Below are 21,309 nucleotides of genomic sequence, written 5' to 3' on the forward strand. Positions count from 1 at the left end.
CATAACGATCATATCATCATATCTTTTTTCGGCAAATACATTTTCTAAATATAAGTGGAGTGGAGGGAGAGACTGCAACGAATTATTTAAAATGGCTATATGAATACAAAATATAATCATATTTGTATGATTAACATGATATCAATATTATACTGTATACCAATCTGTTATTAAGAACATAGTACTAGTTTTAGCATGCATCGACTCCCTGACAGGAGAGGCATGTCATCCACACAATTCAGATGGTGTCAGACAGAGGCTGTGATTCATTCCTTTGATTGTCCAGACTTTCTGGCAAACACTATGGCAGACCAACCAATAACCAGAAAGTTAGGAGCAAAGCAATAAGAAACAGCAGGAGCTTGTCAGATTACAGACAGCGCCACATTGTCTCCTTTAACACCCCTGCCGAGTTGGTGAGAATGTGATTGTTGATTGTAAAAGCCAGCTGATGCGCGACTTCCCTGCTTCGCCAAGAAAATGTGTGCAAAAATAACCTATTGTGTGTGTGTGTGTGTGTGTGTGGGGGGGGGGACTGTGTCTACCTAAGAGTTCCTTACTTGAGTTCCTGTATGGCTGAAGAAATGGCTTGCAGTCAGAGCAACTGGCTGAACCTTCACAGCAGGGGTGTGATAGTCTGGACTGGCAGTCACAGTGCTGTAGGCTGGAGGGCCCAGCGTCGGCTGTCTTTGCAGCAGCTGCAGGATGGTTTGAATATCTGTCACCATCTGATTCTCCAGCCTCAAAAACAACAGGAAAATAAAAGCAAAGTGAGAAATTATCACAACCAAGAGGAGACAAGTCTGAACATGGCTGAAATGCACCGCACTGAGCACTAGATGGAGCTTGTGCTCCTCAGTGGACAAATGCAGAGACTGTACAGGCGTAAAAAAAAACATTCTGCTAGAGTAGTAGACGGAAGACTCTGCCCATGCTAGGAGTGATAATGAGCTTTGTGTGGGAGGTGTGACTTTAGAGTTTACTGTGGAAATGTCTTTATCACACTTATTTGGGCAATCTAATTATGAGTAGAATTCATCCAAGCTCTATATTTAGAGCGTCAGGCAAAACTGGGTAAGGCTGAATACCCTTTAAATACATCTGTATCCCCCCTTATTTAAATATATATAGACATTTATAAATGTGTCATGTTTCTGTTTTACTGTGCTGCTATATTATATGTGGCAGCATTTTGTTTACTGGCTTAGGAAGTTATAAGGGGTAAGGTAAAAGCAGTCACACAATAGACATTCACTACAGGTGCAGCAAACTGACTTTTTCCAGGCTATTTTTATATATTTGCTGAAGAGACACTATCTTTTTTTCTGTCATATCTTTTTTGGACAAGTCAAAGCCAAAAAGTAACACAAAAAACCCAGAGAAGTGCTGTTCATCTTCCAGCCAGCTAGCATTATAACAAAAAAACACAGTTTACTATCGTGCAGTGGAAAAACGTCTTATTTGCGCTAAATCAAATGAGCCAACCCTGTATTTCCAGAACCCTGATGCCGTCCCTCTTCTCTGTGATTATTCAAGCTAAAAATACTTCCTGCTAATCATTTGTCCGTCTATCTAGGTGATCTGCTGGCTGCAGGTGTGCTGTAAAAACTGTGGCCAATATGACTTTCCACTCCAGAAAAAAAGCGAGACTGAATATAAATGTATAAACTCTGTAGAGGAATATTACTTGCATATACATTTTTTGCATTAGAGTGAGTTTATCTAGCGAGTGGCTTTTGTTCCAGGATGTTTCAGACATGCTTTGTTCTCAATCGTCAGTTTTAGACTCGGTTCGGCAGCGGTACATCCTGCTTCCAGTAGATCCAGCCACCCACTTGGAGTCCGACAACAGCTTCTGCCAGCTAGTTGCCTTCCTCTACCTACTCATGTACATTGGCAATTAAACTCCTCATTGCCTGTGATCGCAGGGGATGTGTGACTTAATTTTAGCTGTGTGGGAGGCAACAACTTTAAAAAATAAAGAGCTTGATAATAATTAATCAGTAACTGAACATCTCAAGGCAATATAATGATATAAATAATTAAGAAATATTATATTCTATACCAACACTTTTATTATAGATTGTCTTGAGGAACATGATCACAAACTATTAAAAAAATTCCAAGTCATCATGCCTTTACAAATTTCTGCACAGACCATTAAATTATTAAATTCCTACTTTGAGAAATCTTACTAAGAATTTGAAAAACATCTCCGGGTTTGAGCAACAAAACAACATACAAAGAGTCAGAGGGTGTATACAACTTGCATTCTCAAAATCAACAGAAAACTCAACTGTGTCAAAACAGAAACGCATTACTCTCGTCTTAAAAAAGTCCACTTTGGTCTCCTTGTTGTAGTTAATGGACAGTTTGAAACATCTGTTCAAATGGTCAAATGAAACTGTGTTTTGCTTTTAACCAGTGGATAAAAATGTCCCCTGTGTTAAGTTGTATTTTTTAAATTATTGAATCATATTTGACCAATGTTTTTCTGTGTACTCAGTGTGCTCTTTATCTGACCTGGTTACTATCATCCTGCACGTGGCCTGACGTAAGGCAAGATGATATCTAGCATAATTTAATACACCCTCCATGTACGTCTGTTAAAGCATTACACTGTGTCATAAAAGCAAGTGAAGCAAGTGGGCCTTAAACCCAAACTCAGTATGCAGCAATATAACTAATGTGATTGAAAGAATGAGTAAATCAAATAAAATGATAAAAGAATTATAAAGGAAAAATAATAAAACACTTTCTGTGCTGGTGACACAAAGGGACATTAAACTGTAAAAAAAAACAAAAACCCTTTCAGACAATGCTCACACTCCGGTGTAATTCATAGTGTATGACAGCTACAAGAGGATAACACTGTGTGCTAACTCTGAAAATCCGTACCTGTTTAAATGCTCTTGAAGCTGACCTAAGCGCTGTTCCACCTCTCCATACGTGATCTCGCTGGCGGAGTTATCATCCTCTCTCAGGTCCTGGAATTGTGCTGACTCATCCAGGTACTCCGTAGGCTTCTTACAGGCCCATTTATCACAGCACAAATCTGGAGAGTCAAACCAACACGCTGGCTTTACATCCTCACATGTGGGTCAGATAAACGTCATCAGTGAACAAAACAACCGTCCTACTAAAAAAGGATGTAATTAATCTCTACAGGACAGCTGTGTGTAGATTCTTTGTTGTGATCTATCAAGCTTGTACTGGGAGAATCAAGGCAATGTTTTCCAATAGCAAACTAACATTGTTATCTCCACTGGGCACCGGTTAGTATTCAGCTTGCTGTCTGCTGATGTATGTTAGGCTTCTTTGTGAGTTTAAACACAGAGTTGTGTGATGACACTATCTGGTGCAGCACTCTGGGCAGTTGGCTTCTAGACTACCACTGTGAGCTGTATAGATATGAGGTGGTTCAGTGTGTCGTTACCATGAATGGCACCGACCTTTACCCTCATGTGGCCTTTTGTTCTGTATCCTTCAAGCTGTAGAGATTAACAATAGCTCTAGTCTGTCAGTCTTATTTGTCTCCAAAACGGTCTGTCTTTCAATATTTGGCTTATCAGACTTGTCAGATGGAAGTGCATTACCAAAGCAAAACATATTATTGAGCCAGACTACGCAGATAAAGAAAGGAGACTATACCTTTAAAATGTCAACTTTCTTTTTTTCTTTTTATACATTCTTTGATTAAACAGATATGTATTAAAATATATCAAATTATATAAATGTTACCCAATTATGTGACTTTTTTAAATTCAAGAATTGCGATAACCTCTTTTTTTCCCAACATTTGGAATATCGTAGTATAGTATTACAGTTTAAACGTATGGTTTTATTACTCAAACTATCCTTAAGAAGCTGTTTGCTCCAACCATCCAGTAGAAGTGGCTAATGTAGCAACACACACAAAAACCCACAATGGCTTCTTGACGTCCTGAAATATGTCTTTGCTCTGCACAACCTAAAACAACCTGGCAATACTTTCCGTGTTCACGTAAAACTGGGAACAATTAAGATTACCTTCGAAAGATGGTCTTCTCCCCACGTTGTCTCTGACTGCAAGATGTGAGCCTAGGACGGGGGCGTTGGGTGGAGAGGGTTTCAGGACTTCTGAACTTCTTTTTAGGGACGAGTTAGACTCCCGGTCTCTCCCTAAGTTTGTAACTTCTCCCTTGTTTTCCACTGTAAAACAACAATCAACACGATTTAGTGGAATAACACTGAACTGTATTCCTTAGGGAGTAAATGCTGTGCTCAGGGAACAAAGAAAACATTTGCAAACACCAGAGGACGTACTTAATCCGAGCAGATTAGTTTCCACCCACCTGTAGATATATCTGGTGTGAATGAGATCCTTCTTTTGATGGTCTTACTGCCCTCGCCGTCTGAATCCCCGCCTTGGGAGATGGAGGGCTGCAACATGTGAGCATGGGAATTGATTAATTGTTTCTGACAGATTTTGTTTACCGATTTCTCTTATACAACGCAACAGTAACACGATAGCACGTAAAAAGTGGAATAAAAGCAGCCACATATACATTACATAGCAGCAACAAGGACAATTGGGGATTACTAGGAAGGGAACATTCCCTGCATAGGCGAAATAAGGTTCCTACATTTTATAAAATAAAACCTATTATAAAACAATTATTGGTCAACAATCCTCAGTCTTGTTAGAAGTTTCATAAGAGTATAATTTTGTATATCCTTGTAGATAGTTGTTAAACTGCCTCAGTTGAACATGTAGCTCTTATCGTGTTGTATAATCTACCTTTGGAGACTCATCTCTGAGGTTAAAGGTCAGCTCCAGGTTGTTGAAGAAGTAGTCTGCAAACTCTGGGTACATGTCTATCACCTCCAGCAGATCCTCTCTCTGAATGGTGCTCAGGTCACAATAACTCAAAGCGCGCACATCAGCATTGGACTTCCCGGGCTTGGCAAGTAGATGGATCATTTCGCCAAAGATGTCATTCTTTCCTGGGATCAACATACAAAGATATGATACATGTTGTAGATGGGTTCACTTGGATTGGAAACAGTGTCAGTGTTACCTGCGTTGACTCCGACAAGTAGCCTTGCGCGTTATAGAATCAGTTATTTTCTATAGGGACTTGTCTTGCTATTAAGTAGGCTCTCACTAAAGAGCCAGACGTGTTTGTTGTTGTGCATAATAAAAATCAAACAGTTTTTCCTCTCTGTGGATATTCTCCATAGGCCTATCTTTGATCCATTATTTATTCTGAAGAATAACTGCTAACTCAAAGCCACTTTGATGTGGAAGGAAAGAAGGCTTTGATTGTGATTGACACACTTCCAAGTAAAAAATGTTGATAATGGCCATCACATAATGAAGCCAAACATTCACAAAACTTTGAGAAAGTCATGCGTTTTATCATCATGTATCATACGACTTTCCTCTGCTGGATTAAGGGTTCATTTGGCAAAGGACAATATTTCAGATTTAAAGGCCATGACGAAAAATCATTTTATTGGTCCTGGATATCACTAAATGCCATAATCAGTTGTTCCAGAGAAAGAGATGTGGTAGGTTGGCTACCGGTTTGCTTTTCACAGCATGAAACACACACACCTTTTTACACAAGACAGCCTCACACAGTGTGCTGTGTCTCCCCCAACATGCAGCTCTCAACACAAGGATTTAGTTCATCATTAGCCCAGATGGCAGTGTAAGAGACTAATTCCTCTTCTGTGGAACAATCCTAGTTTTCAGAGTCAGCACACAAAGGGTTATCCTCTTGTAGCTGCCATAAAATATTGAGGTTTTGAACTCAGCATTATTGCAATGTTTTGTGGCTACTATATTATTAGGCAAGGGCAGTTTGGTTTTCACAAATAACAAATTCCAGCAAAATGGTGCATTATGTATGTATCAAATATAAATGGGTTGATTTATGAGATCAGTGACTTTACCAGTGTGTTAGTTAATAATGGATTTTGTGGGATGCAGCAGTTGTTGCCAAGCTTAAACCCCATTCTGTCAGGTGCAGCTTTGGAGAGCATTCATCTCATGAATAATGGCAAGTTTAATCCAGGCATGGCCTGCAGCACCTGGTTGTGGCTCACCAGTGAGAAAACTGAAATAGTCGTATTTCTAATGAGGGAGATTCAGTACCAACATATTACTGAGGCAAAATACTATTTGACATTTAGAGCTGGCAATTATTGTATTCAGTTTATTATTTTACTGCCCTTTTTTATAAATGCCATTTTGCAGCTGCTACTCATTTCCCTGTGCTGTCAAAAAAGTGGCAGCTATTTCACCATCGTTTTTGAGACTGCCAAACAACCTTTCATGGAGCCACTTAATAGAAATGTCAGAGTCTCAAACCTGTCACATATGCAGCCTTACTGCCCAGAGGACATAAATGGGGGGAGGCAGGCACTCCATGCAATTCTTGTCAAAAAGTGTGAACACCATAGGGTATAGCTGCTGCAATAACTTGAGAAATTATTCAGGTTCAAAGGATTCACATTACATCTCTTAATGATTTGCACACAAGTCATTCTGAGCCTACTTGCAAGTCTGACTGCATTAAAGTAGTGTTTGTTGGGAAACTACACTGTCTATCCTTTCCTAAGCTTATGACAGCAGCATCACTGCATTCAAAATGATCAAGCATTCTGGGCAGAGTAGGGGGTTAGCTCAATCAATAATTGAACATTTTCCATCAATCTGAATAAACTACATAATTGATACACTTCACAAAAGGCCAAAGGGGAAAACCCACATGTATAAAAAGGTACAGTGTGTGTTTTTCTGACATTCTGAAAAGCCTAATTTGCATGCAAAATGTGGAAAAACAACTAAACTCAGACAATAAATCCCCAGTCTATCCATTACAACCTTATGCATACTGTTGGTATTAGTGCCTCCTCTTTGACTACAAACAAAAAAAAACCTTAACCTTTTATGGCAAAACACTTAAGATTTACTTTTGCAAGCTCACAGAATTATCCACCCTTTTTCAAGATCAGATTTGACCAAATGCAATGAAATAAGGGTTCTTTATCAATTCTCTCAACAGATTTGATACTGACATTCAGTTCACAATCATCTTGCAGGTCTTCAATACAGCAGGGAGCTGACTTTTACAGTTATCTACATGGCCGACGTTTTGATAAGAATAGAAAACTCAAGAAACAGATGATGGACATTAGCAAAAGGTCAAGCGAAAAATATTGGCTTAAAGGAGACAAATACATAAACTCTTAACATGCTTTACGTAACTGCTTTTGCAGGATATGCACAGCAGTCTCTTATTAATTTAGCACCCCCTAAGTGTTGCCCATTATCATATTTCCCAGAATCAACAAGGGTTTGTATTTACCCAGGATGGCTACCACAATGTCATCTTTCAGGATCTCAATAGAGCCACGAGACAGAAAGTAGAGAGCGGTGAGAACATCACCACAGTGGACCAGAGTATCTCCAGGAGGGGCATGAGTGGTTTTGAAGTGCATGGCCAAGGCCCTCAGACAGCCTTTGGAGGCTCCTTGGAACGCTTTGCACTCTTCAAGAAGATTCTTGTTGAGATGAAGGCAGATATCCGCCTGCAGGCACTCAGGGAAACCTTTTAACACCTGTGATGCAGAAGAAAACTGTGAGTAAAATGCACAAAATATTGAGTTTGATATCCTCAAAGAGGTCGATGTACATGCAAGTAGGTAGCTGTGGGCAGCAATGTGTTATTGTAATGTGTACTTTTATCAGAGACCCAGAAAACACGGTCAGACACATCACATCTTTCGTGGATCATGAGAAAAAGGTAAATGTAATTGGATGCTTTTAAGACCAATGCATATGCATATACATCAAGATATAATAATTGCTACTTGTGTGATTTTAATAACAAATGTAGTGATTACAAATTATGAAACCACCCTCGAAGCTCAATGCACTGCCTGCTTAGTTTGTGCTTTACTTGAACTGTAAGACATAATATTGGGCCAAGGAGATTCCTTGAAAACCCAAACTTTTTTTATTTGATGTTCCTCTTAGTTTTATTTTTCAATCTGATAGGAAATTGAGAGGGAGTTTCTATGCAAAACCATAAAATGACCAGGGAATGAAAACCTTGCTGTTGCAACAACAGACAATATCATATCGACAATAACAACATATCTTCTTGAACATAAAATGAATAAGTGAGCAGAAGATTGAGACATTTTGAGTGAGGATGAATACATTATGATATTTCTGAGTCTTAAAAATATAAAATGATCGTAAATATGTTTTAGATTCAATTAAAACAAGACAAATGGCAATGTTAAGTACATGCTACTACACAAACAATGCTCTCAGATATGATTTGATGACTTTAAGAAATTAATGCTCTACATTTTTTATGGAATTCACACAAGTCCAGCACAAGTTCAAGAAAATGTCTCACTATGATGATGACAAGAAATATAAAAATGTACCTCCTGCTCTTACCAATGTAGAGATGTTAATCCAGATGGAAAGCAGACAAGAGAAAGAAAGCTCTTTTTAGAATATTGCATATCAAGTATTTCTAAAATCATTCAATGAAATCAGTAAATGTATATTATGAATATGCAGATACATGCATGTGATTCTTTTTTATTTACCGTGTTCATATCAATGCCGTTGGTGTAGGCCCAGGAGTGTTGGAAATACTCCTCCAACCTCTGCCTCAGAGGGTTGGGAATCTGGTGGAAGCGTATGAACTCCCTGACCCGTAACATCTGAGCATGATACCTGGCTGTACTCGAATACAACCTCTGGATGATGGCTGACACGTTTCCGAAAATACTGGCATACATGAGGGCTGAAATACAAACAATGAGCAGAAGGTGAAATTTAAAGAGTAAGAACAAATGCTGCTAAAACAAAGACAATACGTCCTTAGACCCTTGCTTCAAATATTAATATTCTCGTAAAAAATTTTAATGGGGAAAAAAAGGAAGAAATACTGCAGGGATGCTTCTCCCAGGACACACACACACACACACACACACACACACACACACACACACACACACACACACACACACACACACACACACACACACACACACACACACACATGCAATAGATAGTCTAAATAATGATCAAGAGAAGTTATTGCCTCATCCACTTTAAGTGCTGCACCAGATAAAAGCAGAATAAAGTTCTGCTGAAAGAACTTATAAGATATTAAAACAATACTCACAGCCAATCAACATGACACAGATGGAAAAAATCTTCTCAGAGTTGGTGTTTGGGGAAACATTTCCAAAGCCCACGCTGGTCAGACTGCTGAAGGTGAAGTAAAGAGCGGTGACGTACTTGTCTTTGATGGAGGGACCAGAGTTAGGGTCGCTGTAGTTGTATCTCTTTCCTATGGACACGCCCAGATTGTCCAGCCAGCCAATCTTGTGCTCCAAGTAAGGCTTCTCCACATTGCCAATGGCATACCATATACAGGCTAGCCAGTGGGCAATAAGGGCAAAGATGCACATGAGCAGCATGAGGACCGCAGCACCGTACTCAGAGTAGCGGTCCAACTTCCTGGCTACACGCACCAATCGCAGGAGCCTAGCTGTCTTCAACAGGCCAATCAGAGTGGTGGTCTAAACAAAATGTACAGAAGAAATTTGATTGGTTAAAACAGTACCAGCTTAAATGTTAAAGGGATAGTTGTATGAGGTACTTCTCCTTAGTCAGTGTATTAACCAATCTATCGAGGCAGTGTTACACCAGCTACCCCCATGTTCTGTAATACACTGATTATGGATGAGAACCTTATACATCAGCAGCTTGGACATCTTAACTATCCCTAACAACAATAATTGTACAGTATTATAATACAACAACATGTATTTTATTAGGCACATTCCCATATCTACCAACGCTACATGCTCTGAAATGTTCTCTTCATTAAAGACAAATCCAAAGCAGATGCAAATCCAGAAAATAACTTCACAATCAGAGGTAAGAAGTTTCCTTAACAATGAAAAAAAAAAAGACTCCATTGCGGCAACTCCCAACAGCCCTTTGGCGAAAGGCAAATGAACACAGACCGTGAAGACACCAGCAGCCCACAGACATATCCTCATTTATTCCACACTGAACGGGCAGCAACACTCTCTCAGTGGCTCCCTGGGAGTTTCCTGCTGGTTCCTTGTCATCAAGCAGGGTTTTAGCAACACTAACCACCATTCCCATTGGCATGGTAATTTATCTAACTGACAATTACTGAATGACCTTTGAAGATGAAGTTAATGTCTGTACACTCTCCTTCCTAACCACTCGCTTAGTTTTGCTGTAAATCAAGATTTTCTCAAGACAAATGAATCCAATTCCCTTAATGGAAGTTTCTATAGTTATGCACAATACTTGAGAAAAACAGACACCTAAAAACTTCCTAAAGCTTTGACTTTGGCACAACGGAGCTTGCCGCCTGAATGGGTTTGTACAGTACATTATATATTAAAGTAAGAAATGAACAGTAGCAATGTTATTGCTGGTATTAACAAAAAGCTAAGCTCGCCATTTTAAACATTGTAAGGAAAATCCCAAAATAAAAGTGTAGTTTCTAAAGTTCAAGCTAACAATTAATTTTCCCCCCAAAAACTCCCTAATTTTAACGCTTACTTTGGGCATCTTTTATGGACTATCTTAGTAGAATAAATGTGTGTCGTTCTCAGCTGACCATATTTCAGGCATGTTTTACTGCTGGGTTTACAAATATCACTGACCCAACAACAAACAAAATAATTAAAAATCTTAAACATTAAGTATTACAAAAAAAATATATGGCCTCTCAAACCCTGCTTCAGTTAAAACTACAGTGACACCGCCCTCGAAAATGCTACTAAGTAACCAATTAGGAGTTTTGTTTGAAGCAATTATTTTCTAATTAATTCTTAGTAAAACAGCTTGAAATAACACTTGTGTTTTTATATCTCTATCATAGTCATTATAATTATCAAAAAAACTAAGCAGTGCGGAGCGATTTTTCTATTATGCGATTTTGCATAATGCCTCTCACAGCATGTTCAATGTTGTGGCAAGACCACAGTAATGTATTTAGAAAACAACAAGACATTAATTAAAATCTATTTTGAAGAAATTCTCTTTACAATCAAATGGTTTATTTGAGCACTTTAATAAAACCGTTTCCTTTTGTTGCCTAATTAAATAGGCATTGTGGAAGCCGTCACAGTTTAAATGTATTTCAGTACAGCAGCACATTTGGTATTTAGTTTAATGATACATATCTGGCTGGTAAGCTTTGAAAGACATGATGTTCTATAAACAGACCTTTTACTTTAGTTAATAGTGTTAAATAGGGCCCAGCCGCGGCGCGACTGGCTGGGGCACCTGCACCGTACGCAGGCGACCCGAGTTCGATTCCCAACCCGTGGTCCTTTCCGGATCCCACCCCGACTCTCTCTCCCACTTTCCTGTCACTCTCCACTGTCTTATCCGATTAAAGGCAAAAAGCCCCCCAAAAATATCTTTAAAAATATTGTTAAATAGTCACACATTTAACTAAGAAAAGTTATTTTATGTTTAACTTGCAACTTATCAAGCAGACCGCCAGGACCATTAGTGATTTGTTCGTTACACTGTCATATGAGAGAAACAAACGTCCATTTTATTTTTGGTTTGTTGTCGTTCACTGAACTGACTCAGCAGTAGCAGAAAAAAAAGATGATTATGGTTTATAATCAGGAGCTTTTCTGTTGTAATGTATTTTTCTGACATTCTGAAAAGCCAAGCTCAATTTGCATGCAAAATGTGGAAAAACAACTAAACTCAGACAATAAATCCCCAGTCTATCCATTACAACCTTATGCATACTGTTGGTATTAGCAAGACCTTTCTCACAAGTGCCTCCTCTTTGACTACAAACAAAAAATAACCTTAACCTTTTATGGCAAAACACTTAAGATTTACTTTTGCAAGCTCACAGAATTATCCACCCCTTTTCAAGATCAGATTTGACCAAATGCAATGAAATAAGGGTTCTTTATCAATTCTCTCAACAGATTTGATACTGACATTCAGTTCACAATCATCTTGCAGGTCTTCAATACAGCAGGGAGCTGACTTTTACAGTTATCTACATGGCCGACGTTTTGATAAGAATAGAAAACTCAAGAAACAGATGATGGACATTAGCAAAAGGTCAAGCGAAAAATATTGGCTTTAAGGAGACAAATACATAAAACTCTTAACATGCTATACGTAACTGCTCTTGCAGGATATGCACAGCAACCCGTGGTCCTTTCCGGATCCCACCCCGACTCTCTCTCCCACTTTCCTGTCACTCTCCACTGTCTTATCCGATTAAAGGCAAAAAGCCCCCAAAAAATATCTTTAAAAATATTGTTAAATAGTCACACATTTACTAAGAAAAGTTATTTTATGTTTAACTTGCAACTTATCAAGCAGACTGCCAGGACCATTAGTGATTTGTTCGTTACACTGTCATATGAGAGAAACAAACGTCCATTTTATTTTTGGTTTGTTGTCGTTCACTGAACTGACTCAGCAGTAGCAGAAAAAAAAGATGATTATGGTTTATAATCAGGAGCTTTTCTGTTGTAATGGAGTGCCTACAAAGCATGATAAAGCACTGAAGTGGATCTAGAGCCTGAGAGGACATATCCTATCAACAAACAAGCCAGCCGGCCTGGCAGCCAGTCTACCAATGGCCATCTCAAATCTGCATGTAAGCTGTGCACACACCCCTGTTGGCCTGTTCCTCACATAAATGCATCATTGATTGCCATTTGGTAAGCCATTAATCCTTGTAAATGGATTCTAGAATGAGGACCATTCAAAAAAGAAAAAAGATAGAAAAAAGTATGAAAAAACATGCAATTTAAAGTAATCCTTTCAGAGCCGAGGCAGAAAGATTCAGGCTTAAAGTAGTGGCCAACGGGCACAAGTCTGGACTTAGTGAATGGATAACTCTGCGAGCATGGCTGGCTTGATGTACAGGAAAGCTCCCTGGGAGAAAAAAATCTGGTAAAAAATATATGCATTAGCGATAACATACCTCATCTGATCCTGAGCCAAAGATAAGAAGGTCAAATGGGATTGCCGCCACCATGTCTATGAGGAACCAGCCTTTAAAATAATGGATTGCTATCTTAGCTGGATCACTGACCACCTCCTCGTTTATGTTTACGTATGTGGTCCTGAAGTTTATGAGGATGTCGATGATAAACATGATGTCCACCATTAAATCCACCACGTTCAGAGGGCTGCAGGAGTATCCACATTCACGTCTCTTCTGCTCCTCTTGGTCATTGAGAAGGAAGGCAGCGGAGTAGGGAGTGAGGATTGCCGTGTAGATGACCAGCAGCAGGATCAGCCAGTCCCACACAGCTTTGAAGGGGCTGTAGTGGAGGATGGTGAACTTGTCAATGCGGGCTGTTTGAGTTTATACTCTGGCAGCACATCAGCTCCAAGTGACAGGACCTGGAGGGGTGGTGAGAGAGGGTCAGAACAGTAAGGGATACCCCCTGATTAGGTCAGTTTAAACTTCTTACACATTTACAGGCACATTGGTCACATGCAACATTCTCTTGCGCTAGTTTAATTTATTTCTGTACGTTTCTTTATTGTTTAAGTTTTAAGTTAAGGCGTTTGTGGCACCTATCCATAGTGCAAAGCAATGTACTACTGTAAACGAGGACAGCAGAAAAAAGTTATTTACAATCCTAAAAGAAAGGGCCACCTAAAATAAATATATATTGTATATGTATGCTAGCTATATTTAGAATATTATTACTGCTTTTCCTTTCCAGGTAAGCCCTTCAGTTGTGGGTCTACATCTGTCTGATTTGGAGGAAAAATATTCAAAATGTATAGTGTACACTTGAACTTATATTGTTTTCATAGGTGGCTTAAATATTTGTTGCTTTTTCCCAGGTCCACAGAATTGCGCTGCTTTGCTTCTGTCCTGGGTACTTTCTGCTCCTCCAAAGTGGGAGCATGCTGACCTCCACCAACAGTAGGTCATACTCTGACTGTGCATAAGTACCTCTTACAACTTGAACAATCCCTATAAGCCAGTGAATGTCACTTACATTTTAATGTGGATCAACATCTTAGATGACTAAGTTAAAAGAAACTGTATTTTCTGTCACCTGTTTAAAATATGTTGATAGTGTTTCTCTGTGTGGATCAAAGAAACCTTCAAGTATTTAATTCTTATGATAATTTTAACCAAGGCTCACCGGATTACAGACTTCAAGGACTAGTTTGACAGCAAAGAAGACACACAACGTTAAGTGCTCTGCAGTCAAACAGTATTAGGTAAAGACAGCCACTCTAGTATGACAAGTGCATTGCCAATGTCCCAACACCATGAATAATTTGACTGTCGCTGTCTTATTCGACATTTGCACGAGTTCCACATCTGTATTCTCGGTAAAAACTGTGAATAATTTACTCAAAAGAAGGATCAGGTTTTAAAAAGCTTCATGCATGTGAGCTGATTAATATTCTTCTACATATAATGACACAAACCTTTTTTTTAATTTCCCCATATAAATGAACACTGGCTAGGTGATACATTATTTAGTGTGCTTGGGAAGGCCAACATGTCCCCTGTTTTGGCTTAATAAGCAGTGACAGACAAAGAGAAAGGGCTCTGTAATGGCAGAAAATAGTGCAGGGGTGAGGTTCAGGATGAGTGTGACGGGTCCCTCTATATATTTCAGCACACTCCCCTATCTTCAACACATGAATTATAGATGTTCCCATGATAGCAGTCAGGGAGTAGGTGCAGTGTTCACATCTCACCGGTTTCTCTAAACTCAACACAAATGTCAGCAGGGAAGGAGAGCATTTAATCACGATGATGGCTTGTCTTCATTTATGAATGACTGAGGTCTGTTGAAAGATGTTCAAGGTTTCTGGCTCTATAGTGTGCGTGGCGGTTGCTAATGATGCCCTGAGTACTGGCAGTATTGTCTCTCTGTTGTAGTGTTACCTACACACAGCTTTCATGACTTCTTGTACCTAACACAAATATTTGTCAGAAATCCCAAAAGTATAGGCCTTTGTATTTTTGTCTTTCTATTGAATAATCAGATGAAACATAGGCATCCAATAATCAAAATGATGACACATTTTTGATCTCTTAGTTTTCTTTGGCAACGGGAATTGTGCAACTACACAGCCATTGCCTCATCACAGAAGGTGCTGGTCCTGCTGCATTGTCCTTGAGCAAAAACTGAATCCCCACTGAATCCCTGCAGAAGGCTTGCAAGTGAAAATATGAATTTATTTTATGTTGGATCAGTAGAATGTTGACGATTATGAATTGTACTTTTCTTTCTCAATATTTTCCCAACTCTCTCTACAATTATGAATTACCCAATTACCTTTCACTCTTGTGCCCAATGTTTCTCCTCTATTGCTGACCTGGGTACGCAGTGGACAGTTACTGTATATGTAACCTAGGGAAAGACATTTCCCCCAACTAATGACTTATGTAGGAGCCAGTACCGTCACAGTAAGAAGGACTATTGATTATGATGGTGGACGAACATTTTGACAATGGTTCAGTAGATACTGCAATGTCAAAGGGAGTGGAACTTCCTGACTTACCTGTGTGACTTTTTCCGTGACATTGTGAGTTCTTTCTTTGACCTTTGGTGCTATGATGGTTGTCTCAGATGTTGGGGGAGAGTGAGCCTTCTTTTCAGACCCCTCGTTGAAGTTCAGTGCAATCAGGGGGATCTTGTGGATGGTGGTATACTTATTGATGTTAGAGTCAGAGGTAGAGCCAAGCAGGCTGGACTTCACATTATTAAAAGGGCCTGGATGAACAAAATAAAAACAGACACATTAGTCTACTTGGTAAACTTGGAAAGATGACAAATTAATGTCAGTCTGCTCTCTTAATTCATTGAGCAAAGCTTAAGACTAAACAAGTAATATTTTATAAAAGGGTATTGGAGTATGTTTTAGCAGTCATCGACCTCTCATGTTGAAGGGTTGGTTTACTGATTTTAAACCTGATTCCTATGATTTTACTATTAATGTGACATATTTTTAGTAGTAGTATACTGTAGATCGACAGAAGTTCCGAACTGGACATTAACAGCAATTCAGAATTAAAAGGGAAACATTGTTTTGTAGCATCAGTGGATAAAGGAAATGCTTCAGTGAAAGTTGGGCTATATTCTCTAGAAATAGTAATGCTATGCTTTGCTATGTACACTGTGGTTACTTCACTTGGCTTTGAAATAGACCAACATTAAGTGAGGTACTCTTTTTCTTCAATCAGAGACATTAGCTTTTAAATTTCACATATTCGTGAAAAAAATACTTATAAAAATGTATGTGTGGCAACATAAGTGTTTCTGTAACTGACATGATTATTGGAAATCCACAGCTATGCAATTAAAAAAAAAAAAATTCAACTGGTAATGTATAATTAATGGCTTGTGTAGCTTGAAACGATACCTAGTCAGCAGAGCTAATACAAGCATAGATTCATGCCGTTCAATCTAATAGCAATGGTTTGTTAGCACATGATGAGAGCACGTAAAGTGTGGAGCTTATATGATCGCATTATATGATTTTAAAATCCGCTGAGAGACAAAATCTCTACGGTTTATGAAGTGTACAATCATTTCACATAATTAGGTCCGCTCAATCTTTTCACAAAAACTGGATCTGTGAATAGCGTTTATGATGATTGTCATGCTTGAAAGTGTTAAAAAAACAGGACTGAGCAATAAAACCATTGACAGAAATACAGGAATACCTCCGACATTATCTAAAGGCAGCATATTTAAGATGAGCGTCTTTTAATAAAAGTATATAGATTTAGGAAAAGCCGATAAGATCATAGATAAGAAAATCTAATTAGACAAAACATACGCCTCTTAAATACCACTTTGAAGACCTGCTGTTTAAGCGATGCGTATATTGCCATGCTGATCCAAGTGTTACATGGTTGAGGTAACATTTGAGGCCAACTCAATCATAATGTAATGGCTGGGCCGGTATGCCCCTGTGCACTAAACGCAGATTGGAGCCTTTAGTTTTCCTTACATACTGTAGTACATACCTTCACTGGTAGTACGATCCCCGAATATGCTTTTGGAATTGGAGCTGTAGGCCTCAATTTCATGGACAGATGAGGCTCGTCTCATGCTGTTGAAGCTGCCTCTGGGAAAAGTGTTTGACAGGGTGGTGGAGGACTGGTGCGGCTCCGTCTGGTACAGCTTCTCCCAGAGGAGTATTGGGGATGAATGGTCAATTGGTTCAGGTCCAATGCTAGCTGGGGAAGAGTGGTGGCTTGAGCCTATGAGGCCATGTGTGTCATTGGTCTCAATGGGACTGCAAATGCTCTTGGTGGGTGAGGGGAAGCTCTGCAGGGCCATTGAGCCCTCATTCTCTTTGGGTGGGTCCACCATCACAGCATCCGGGTCCTCTTGCGGAAGTGATTGCTTAGTGTTCATTAAGCTCAAAGCAGCCTGGCGGAAGCGGAAGAATCTACTCCCTAGAAAGTGAGAACAAATTATGAGAAGGCTGGTTAAGTGTTTAGTGTACAGTACTGAAAAACAAAGTAATCCCTAAGCCATATTTTTTACGTAATGAATAAGGTACATTTATGATTGGATAAGAGTTTTTTGCCACAAATGAGGGAAAATGGAAACTGAAACATATTAGTCCAAATTGCCTATAGCTGGGATCACTCCACACATGTATGCATTAACATACACATAACCTCACAAACACTTGACATCCATGCACATTCTCAGCCTCCTAGCAGAGAACTGTCACAAGCAAAGGGTGGGGAAATTATTTTCGGCCGAGAGACCAAAGAGGCGACCTATAGAGCTGGTTGTCACAGCTAAAAATGCATAAGCAAGTTGAATCAGAGATACATTTTCAGCAATTGCAAAGATCATGAAAGTTGATGAAACTACACTCCTGTCTGTGAATTTATGACGATCTATTATTATGTTGTTTATTTATTCTGCAGAATATTTGAATTACATGTTGCTGCAATGAAACATTTCCCAATTTGGGATTAATAAAGTATTATCTTATCTTATATCTCGTCCCTAAAATGTTGACTAGTAGCCCTTTTTTAGCGACATTATTACTAAGAAAGTACATGGAGTCTCTAAGATGAGAACGGCAGGTGCTGAAACATATCCCTTCATAAATAATCAAAAGGAACACATTTTGGCTCTGAAGTGTACAAGCCTCCATGTACATTTTAAAATGAATATTAAAAGGTGTCCACACTGGAATTGCCCTCTGACAGGGGATATAATTTGTTTTAGTTTCTGCAAGAAAGAAAGGTAACTGAAGCTTCACATCTTTTAATAAGCAGAAAAATGATAAACAAATGTGTTCAACGCCTTTTAAAGAAGATCAGCTAAAGAGACTTTGTTTTGCCACATTGCAACACATCTTTAACGAGCGAGAGAGAGGGAGCAGATAGAACAATCGATTTCTTATGCCTCATTAATTTGAGACAGGAAACTAATGTTTCTAGAGGGGCTACATTTTCAGAAGGGACACAGAAGCAAATGTTAATGACCTCTTGGGACAGAGTGAAAGTTTTCACTCATTAAGAATAGAAAGAACGTGAAAGTGAACCCGGTGTCACTCATGATACACCCATCCCTCAGCAGCCTCCTTGCATAACAACATTGCCATCTGTTTCCATTCCCTGGCCAAATGTGCTAATGTTACAACTATAGCAGCTTACAAAAGAGCCATGACAGTCAAACAAGTTTCCCGGAGAGTAACATAACGGCATCCTGAGCCGGCAGGAGATATAGAATACCTTCCTGTTTCTTCGGGGAGCCTGTGTCGTCTAAAGCTACTAGTCATAAATTATCCTTTTATATTTTAGAACATACCTTTCTCTGGAAAACTGACATTCAAATTAGCCTCAGCTAAAATATTCATATAGGTGCCTCTTTTTTTAGTTTTATATAAAGCAAGGCTGCAGAGGCTTATTATTACAATTTGGGTTTATGGTCATTAGAGTGTAGTACAGGTGTTTGCACTAGTCTGTTGCTAGGTTTAAATGGGATGCTGTGTTAATTGGACAATCCATCTGCTGTATGTGTGGAACCACTGCTCTGCCTCTCTCCTCTGTGTGTGGCTCTGGAGATTTTACTACACCTTGCTGCTATTTCGATAAAAGTCTTTTGAAGCTTTCCTAAAAAAATCTTATCACCAGCTTACATTGCTCTCCTAAAATCTCCTGTGAGGTGTTTTCAAACCAATTCACACCTGATTTCAAAGGACTCTGAGAACTCACACATAACAGGCCACACTCCAATTGATCCTAACAACTCACATGCAGACTTAATGACATTTTTAAGTGTTAATCATCTTAAGAGGTTTACATATTTTGGACTCCCCACTAGTGAAAAGACCAATGCAATTCTTAGGTTAATTGAGAAAATATCTTAAAACAGCATGTGATTTAATAGCTCTAAATACCCCATTAACTCCATGATTGAGAATGTCTTATAAGGGTGGATTTTCCCTAATACTGTGAGAGACACCCTGTCTTTCCCAAAATACATGTTTATTTTTGTTATTGGGACAGCTTGCAGCACAGAGTTTAATGGGGTGAGGATGAGAATCAGCATCTCCAAGGCCCCGTTTTCAGCTGGAAACCGTTGGATTGTGCCTTTTGAGCTGTGAGCGGGTATGCTTCTTCAAGTGAACAAATTGAACTATCTCAAGCTCTTGTTCACAAGTGAAGGAAAGATTGAGTGTAAGATTAACAAGGCGATGGATGCGACATTAGCAGTGACATGGTCTTTTGCGGTGAGAAAAAGGAAGGCGAGTCTGAAAGCGAAGCTCCTGATTTACCAGTGGATTTATGTTCCAGACATCAGCAATGCTAATGGAATGTGGGTAGTAGAGAAGCAGTAGAAACAAAGTGTCTATGCTTTAAGGATGGATGAGGAGCTTGATCATTGAGAAACAGTAGAAGTGGACTTTAATATTGAAAGAAAATTAGCTCGCCTGGGCCTCTATTTTAAAGGTTTATAGCTTGTAATGCTGTTCATTGAACAGAAGTCCCTTTGCACTGAACAGTGTATCTTTCTTCCCAGTAGTGTGTAAGTATTGTTTCTGGTTCGGGGCCTCGAAGGCATGAGGAAGTTGCTGAGTGTTGGGTTGTAAATTGCAGCTCAGGGAGAGAGGGATTACTCTCTTCCAGGCTCAATATTGGGCTAGTTGACACCTGCAGTTTTTATTGCCTCCTGTCAACAGCACCTCATAATAAGCTCCTCAATGTCCAAACATCACTTTTCATAGGGTGCTTCATCAAATGTATGGTTGGGCTATATGTGCATCTTCTAGTTATTTTCGTACACATATAAAGAAATACTGAATATGTGGTTGGGAAAAAAGGCAATATGTGCACATAATACCCTGGTGATACCTCCTGGTGATATCTAAAGGCTGCTCAAAGACAAAGACAATAGTTAGGTCAAACTTCAAGTGTAAAGTGTACAAGAAGACAAGACTCCTTCTAATCAAAAGTCACATCACATGTTCGTCTGCGCCAGCTACCCACAGGTCTCCTCGCCGTAGCACGGTCACAAGCAATCAACTCTGATTAGCAATGTTAGCAACGGCAACAGACAGAGGCACACGCTCACACATAGGCATTCACACACATGCATGCACACCACACACAAACATCTGGACGCATGCACGCAAACACACAGTACAGCACAAGAAGAATGCCAGAGCTCTGGAGGAATTCATGCTGAGTGAAGTGGATAGCTGAACTCCGGTCAGAGAAGAGATGCTGAGTGCCTACAATCAGGGAGGAGCTGGAATGTCTCACTGACATTTACACCTACTGACACAAATCCAAATAAAAGAACAAGGGAGTAGTATATCCAGCTCTGCTTAAAGACATAGAACAGCTATAACAATTAAGAATGCAACATTTCAACAAGAGAAGGGTTCATAAGCACTCACTCCCTGCACTTTATCATTGTACATGTAAACTGTAATGTACTGAGCACTAAACAATGCACACTGCTGGAATAATAGAAGCTGGCAACATTGAAGGTTATACTGGGCATCTCAGGGAAGAGAATACATAATATTGAGGGCTTTATTTGGGTCTAATAGCCTAATATGCATCCCTCTTATTCAACTGAATTGATTGTTTACGAATGGTGCTATCTCAGAAAAGGTGCACAGGTTGTATTGGTAAAAAAAAAAAAAAGAGAGGAATTGTTACACAAGAACGATAGACTCATGCCATGCAAGCTTTTTTGGAATGGCATCACATTCTG

At 39.3% G+C, this 21,309-nt stretch overlaps 1 protein-coding gene across 1 annotated transcript in view; it reads right to left on the reverse strand.

Moving 5' to 3' along the window:
• LOC134866861 (potassium voltage-gated channel subfamily H member 7-like) overlaps window positions 1–21,309 on the reverse strand; it is a 33,563-nt gene that overhangs the window by 2,556 nt on the left and 9,698 nt on the right. Inside the window, 13 exon segments of the mRNA XM_063887043.1 lie at window positions 561–741; window positions 2,899–3,055; window positions 4,030–4,191; window positions 4,335–4,422; window positions 4,781–4,986; window positions 7,359–7,611; window positions 8,452–8,454; window positions 8,620–8,819; window positions 9,204–9,603; window positions 13,044–13,429; window positions 13,432–13,468; window positions 15,608–15,819; window positions 17,079–17,513. Coding sequence (XP_063743113.1) covers window positions 561–741; window positions 2,899–3,055; window positions 4,030–4,191; window positions 4,335–4,422; window positions 4,781–4,986; window positions 7,359–7,611; window positions 8,452–8,454; window positions 8,620–8,819; window positions 9,204–9,603; window positions 13,044–13,429; window positions 13,432–13,468; window positions 15,608–15,819; window positions 17,079–17,513 — 2,720 coding nt within the window.

The sequence above is a fragment of the Eleginops maclovinus genome, chromosome 7 (assembly GCF_036324505.1).
Source record: "Eleginops maclovinus isolate JMC-PN-2008 ecotype Puerto Natales chromosome 7, JC_Emac_rtc_rv5, whole genome shotgun sequence".
NCBI classification, from domain to species: domain Eukaryota; kingdom Metazoa; phylum Chordata; class Actinopteri; order Perciformes; family Eleginopidae; genus Eleginops; species Eleginops maclovinus.